We start from the raw sequence: 6,661 nt of genomic DNA, 5'->3' as shown, positions 1-6,661 counted from the left end.
TAAAGCCACCCGTGTAGGAGTTCCCATGTGCAACTGTTGTAATTTTTAGAACATTTGGCTAAGAAGCTTCAAAACATAACTTGGATTTTCTTATTGTATTAATCTAAATCTATAGGCTACAGTTTTGCTCAAATGCCTTGGTTCCTCCAAAACCATATTGTTCCATAACTTGGATAACTTCCATAATTTCTTGTTGAAGAGGCAAAATTCTAGAAATTATAGCCTAGATTCAACATCTTTGGATCTGACAGCAGTACATGGTCCCCATAAATTGGGATGTCCAAAGTGGGAGCGGGGTGTTGGGAGGGAATTTAAAGTCACATAATTTTCTACAAAAAAAAACATTATCTCTAAGAATAACTCTAAACACTTGCACCTTGAATACAGGAGTGTGGAATTTTTTTTTTTTTTTTTTTTTTTTTTTTGTGAACGGAAAAAAGCTCAACGTAGTGACATTTTATATATATATATATATATATATATATATATATATATATATATATATACAGTCAAACAAAAAATTATTCAGACAAGTTTTATATTTTTTGATATATTTTTACTAGTGGGTGCAGGACACTATAGTTCATCTATGTAAGAGATCTTGTCATATTTTATTACCATTATTTTAAACTATAGTGAAGTTGTCTGAATAAATTTTGGTTGGACATGGTGAATGTGATTTCACCAAGTACAACATGGTCCTGGATCAACGTCTTTGTTGATCCTGGAACATTATTCCAATTAACCAATCAGATTTGAGGGACAAGTTTAACGTTTATGTCAAGTTTAGGCTTGCAACCAGGGTTAGGCGCTTCTACATCAATGCTATTCACCTATCTTTCCCCTCTGATTTTAGGGATAAGTTATGGGTAGGATTAGGTTTAGGGGTAGGAATAGGGATAAGACTAAATTTTTAGACAGGAATGTTATCTATCTATCTATCTATCTATCTATCTATCTATCTATCTATCTATCTATCTAATGTGACTGCATTTTTTTTAAGGAAATAATCAATTATTAGGCAAACTTACGCACTCATTTCTTGATATGACTTTATTTACAATTTTCTACACTTGAATTGAATTTGAATTTTGATTACCTCTAAAAGAAGAAAAAATGGGCAATGGAAAAATAAACCGTTTTCTGTTCTACTTTTATATTAAACCCATTGCAAGAATGTCACCGATATGGCTTCATACACAGACTGCAGGCCGTGAACTATAATTGTAGAATGAAGTAGCCTGCTATTTCAAGTGGCGCTCTCCATGGTGCTGGACAACAGTCCACTTTTACCGCCAGCTCTGCGCGACGGATGTCTGAGCGTCTCCACAACCTACTTGTTTGGGGTAAATATTCACCTTCGTCTCAGGGCCGTTTCACTTAATGTTGTACACTATAATTAGTTTAATTTTCCATTCATTTTATTATGATCCAAACAAGTGTGGGCTTTTCTGTATCAAATTATATCTAGAAGCAGTAGAGCTCGAGTAAAACAGGAATGTTAGGGCTGCAATGTCTTGACAGCCTGGTCAAGGGAGTGACAAATCATTAGCAAGTTAATAAGGAGATACTATTTTGCTTATAAAAGCAGGGAGATATGAATGAGAGTTGCTTTATGCTATATTGTAGCACCGCAATACCTTTTTACCTCAGAATTCGTTTGCATGACAAACCGAATTATATGTCTACGTTCACAGTCAGTTAATTGCTAAAGTTCATGTTTCGTTATGCTATTATGTTGAAAGTTTCTCAAATGTCTAGTAAATTAGTCAAATTTTACAAGACGTTATGAAACGAAATCAAAGAAAATGGACTTCAATGTCAATTTTTTGAGCTTTGCTCGACATGAACTGAAAATGAACATGCCAATTGTATAAGCATTCTGTGACTTCATTAAACACTTCCCGTTTATTTTCGTCAGGAACGCGTGCAGATGTATACAAAAACGCATTCTAAAGCATAAAATGCTTAATTTTGAATTAGCAAAGAAACATACATAGCCGAAGCCATGGCTCTCCCTCGTTCCCTTACACTTAACGACAGACTTGTTGAAGCGTCAGAACCGTAACTCTCCTTTTTTGGGGAAGCCCGTCATATCCTCTGTCCATATATGGTCACGAAGATGACACGCAGCGGGGAATCCTCTCACTGGAGACAATGAATGGGGAGGAGGGCTGATCGGTGAGACGGAGTGTATAAAAGCCGAGCGAAGGGAAGCCGTTGGTGTGAGAATCAACAGATCTACACATCTACAGATAGCTGGAGAGCTATAATACCTTGACGCAGATCTCAAAAAGGGGGAATTCCAAAGTATTTACATTTCTTTTTTGGACGAACGCCTTCACGGACTTTACTATCGGATCCGTTTTTTGCTCTTTCTTGTGTTTGCAATACTCCCTTATCAATTACCTAATCGGACTGACAGCCATTGGAAAGCCATTTACAGAAAGATGCTTAACAACATGGATTTGAACTCTCAAGATTCTTTCTACTCGCAGTTTGAAAACTGTAACAGTTCTGCGATAGGGATGGAAACTCACGGCTCCAAAGACAGCCAGGATGTTTTCATGGATTCTGGAAGGACAGCACCTGCCCAGTTTGCACACGGTAAGTTTCTGACAAATCCAAGCTCTATTCATTATAGACCAGATTTCAGTACTGCTGCGTGGAATATAATATAGTGCAAGTTCATTCAAGCCACTCACGAAGCTATATATATAGTTATATAACCGATTGCACATTTCACTGAAGGCACTGACGCATGCCTGTTTTTTTCTCTCTCTCCGTATCAGGTACTCCTATTACCCCCAAAACGGAGCCCACGAGTGCTGATCAGTATAACTCTTGTCAGGGTCCGAAAGAAAGCTACGCAACCTCCTTAGCTTACTCAGGCAGCTTCTATGTGGAAACGTCTCAAGGAACACCTTGCAGCACGGAAACACTGCTCAACATGATCACCGAAATCGTTGGCATCTCAACAACCCCTGTGTCGGATGCGCATCAGTGTGCAGACGGTACGATGAACGCAAGCCGTAGCAGTTTTGGCGACGAGGGGGTCCAGACGCAGGCCTCCACGTGCACCACCCCGCCGCTGTATTCCCCGGGACAGACAGGCCACAGTTACCCGGACTCCCAGAGCGCCACGCAGGCCCAAGACTCCGCTGCATCGCATTTAAACTTTGGCTCTTCCGCGCAAGACGCGGAGCCGCTATCCGAGAGCGCGACGTTCCCGGTGGTCATCAAAAATGAATTCGAGAGCAGCTGTTACGAGTGGGGGACCTTCAATAAGTCTTACTTGGATGCTGGCTTCCAGTCAGAGCCATTCTCCATGTCGAATAGTTTTCAAGCTGATCAACAACAGGTGGACGTGAAAGAACTTTTAGACTCGTATTCTCCCATTTGCTCAAACCCAGAGACTGAATTCAAAGTGGAGAGCACTTTAAAACAGGAGCAGTGTTTTGGAGATACTTGCACACAGGGCTTCAGCGCTCCCATGTTTAACTACTCCACCCCAGTTATGGATATCCCACCCACCAGTCTTTTAAAACCGAGCATTTATCCAAATATTGAACTCCAGTCCAGTTGCGACACAATCTACTCGACTTCCACAATAGACTCTGTTCTGTATTCATCATTACTGCCCGAGTCTTTCAGTCAAACTTACACACGGGCTCAGAAACCTAACCGCGTAAGAAAAAGCCCTGCTTCCTCAACCGGGCCGGCCAAGGAGAAACCCTTCACGTGTCCGATGGAGACCTGCGACCGGCGCTTCTCTCGGTCGGATGAGCTCAACAGGCACATCCGCATCCACACGGGACACAAACCTTTCCAGTGCCGCATCTGTTTGCGGAGCTTCAGCAGAAGCGACCATCTCACCACACACACCCGCACTCACACCGGTGAGAAACCCTTTTCCTGTGATGTGTGCGGCAAACGCTTTGCCAGGAGCGACGAAAGGAAACGGCACGGCCGGGTGCATCTTAAACAGAAAGAAAAGATGGAGCTGAAGCCACAAGTAGTCAACGCTTGGCCGTTTACTTTGCCCGAGGCCATTTAAGCGACAATTGTGAAAGGCGTAAAGAGCGCTCGTTGTGCGTGATGTCAAATCTTACCGTCTTGGAAGATTCAAGCTTACTAAAACAGTTGCTTAGGCTACAGAATACAACTCCAAAGCTCAAGTGAACGTCGTGGCAACTGAATCAAGCGACCCGCATGAGTGTAAAGGTCTACTGAGGTGACGGATCCCCTTTTCGTGTAATAGGGGGTAGAATTTGAAAACTGGACCTCCCACAATGAACCTTGCGCGCAGCTTGAGGTGCGTGCAGCAAGTACATAAACTTAAATCAAGTGTTTTTTTTTTTTTATTATTATTTATTTATATTGTTCCTCGACCGTTTTATTTCTTAATCGAGGAGCGTGTTTTGCAGAACACATGAACTGCAGTTCAGCACTTTCACTATGGAACAGCTCCAACCTCGACCTTGCATTGTAATGCGGCAGTAAAACGCACAGCTGGAATGTATTGCACTTATCTCCACTTTCGAACTTAAAATGGTTTTAATTCGTGCTTTTTGGTCTTTTCTATTTTAAAGCTGTCACCTGTTTAAGAATTCTTTAAAAATGCATGTATATGTTTACGTGATATTAATAATCACCGATAGATGCTTCACAGCACAAGTCAGATTTACCTCGTTTTACAACATGGTGGCATTATTGATTCATTCGTGCCAAGGTTTTTACAGCGTATTTTCCCCTTTATATATGTTTCATTTTGTTGCTATGCTCTAGCGAATAGTAATTGTGTTGTACAATTAAAGAATCCAGTTCTAATGTTGTCAAATTTACACAGCGAATGGGAAGAAATAAATACATTTATATGCCAATGATCATTTGTATTTTTCTAACAAGTGCAACTTTTTACATTTTATTTTGAACTGAAAGACTATTTATATCCTTATTTTTGATGTTCCCCTTGTGTTATGGAAAGCACAAGCTACACAACAAAATTTTTTGAATTTTTTCAGTCCATAATTATAATAGAATATTTGAATGTATTGAGCTGGGTGTACCATTGTCTACCCTAGGTATCTGCTATTCAATAACAGGTACTCAATTCTTATTTTTTTTTTTTTTTTTTTTTTTTTTTTTTACCAGATCATACTTGTGTGTTATTGTGTGACCTTGTGACCCTAATTCATGAATTATGAATTATCCACTCCTATAATTTGTGATGTGATGAGAAAAAAAAAAAAATAGACTAGCACAGGGTTCAACACTGCTGTTGAGTGATTAGAAAAGCAAACATTGCTACAGTTTTCAGTAGTTCTTTCACATGATACTAGAACAGTTTCAACATGCCTTTCAGTCTGAAAGCTTTTGTATTGTACTAGCTGAATTAATCAATAGAGGTAATGGGGGAAATGTAGAAAATGTGAACTTGCCTTAAGTTATAATAATTATACCGGAGAAATGATTTTGTACATATCAAGACCGTTTATACGCAATACTTTGGATGAACGTTGATGTTTGTTATTTTTATGACAAATATTTATGAATAAAACAATTTCTTGAGGTGTTTAAGGAGAAAGCTTTTTACTGAAAATGGTCATTCAAATGATATGGGTAAGCAACATTTGCCATAAATGTTATTTGTATACACTCCTCCCATCTGTCCTGTCCATCTCATGCAGACATCTACACTGGCTCTGAGATCTTGCAATCTGTCGCCAAAGTGCTAAGCAGCAGCAATAGGGACTCCTCAGCATGTAGGCTGCCCTGTACACATGACGCGTCCCGCTGGCAGTACATCACTGGCTCCCACTCCAATGCGTAAGAGCCTGTGCTGCTTCCCTGACACTCATCTACTGTCAGTGATCAGCGTGTGATGGACCGCACAGCGTTACATTACGCCATGTATTTGATCAAATTGTGGCGTAGATCTCAATGAAACTAGCTTCTGATGGAACAGGGTGTGTCATGAATGATAAGTGTTTAAGTGCTGCTTTTGTACTGTACTGGCAATAGTTATAGTGTAGCACTTTATCTGTGAATGACATTTTCAACAGGGAGGACAACAGATGGAAGCCTATATTCAAACCAGAAACCACATATAATAAAGTCACAGAAATATCAGAGAAGAACCATTTTTGGTTCTCCAAAAAACCTTTCACTGAACAGTTCTTTGAAGAATATAAACATTTTAAAAATCTAAAGAACCCTTTTCTTTTATAAAGAACTTTTTGTGGAATATAAAGACTCCATTGATGTTAAAAGTTCTTCATGGAACCGTACACTGTAAAACTCGACAAGTTCAGACTACTCAAAACATTTTTTTTTTTTTTTTAGTTACTAGAACTTAAAATTTTTGTGACAAGTGGGGCATGACCGAGAGCCGTGCAAGCGGAGCAAGGCCAGTGTAGTGCACAGATGTCTCTCATTAACAATCACATCACCGGCATCCCTTCGATCTCAGCCCCGCCCAACTCATCACAATCTTAATTACATACAGTTCATTTACATAAACATCACATTCAGATCTTGGTTAAATGTTAGATAGCAAATAACACATGCTATTGTAACTATCAAAGAGATTATCATTATATATTTGCATGTAATCAAACAACATACAGTATATATGGTTTTAAATGTTTTGCAGCCCATC

The 6,661-nt window shown here is 39.5% G+C and overlaps 1 protein-coding gene across 1 annotated transcript; it reads left to right on the top strand.

Moving 5' to 3' along the window:
- Nucleotides 1–2,450: 2,450 nt before the first annotated feature.
- LOC137032588 (early growth response protein 1-B) lies at nt 2,451–4,057 on the top strand. The gene is made up of 2 exons (XM_067404403.1): nt 2,451–2,607; nt 2,793–4,057. The coding sequence occupies exons 1-2, from the start codon at nt 2,451–2,453 to the stop codon at nt 4,055–4,057; spliced, it is 1,422 nt and encodes a 473-aa protein (XP_067260504.1).
- Nucleotides 4,058–6,661: the final 2,604 nt, after the last annotated feature.

Source organism: Chanodichthys erythropterus, chromosome 12 (genome assembly GCF_024489055.1).
Source record: "Chanodichthys erythropterus isolate Z2021 chromosome 12, ASM2448905v1, whole genome shotgun sequence".
Classification (NCBI taxonomy): Eukaryota; Metazoa; Chordata; class Actinopteri; order Cypriniformes; family Xenocyprididae; genus Chanodichthys; species Chanodichthys erythropterus.
This window is presented reverse-complemented; position numbering and strand designations above follow the sequence as displayed.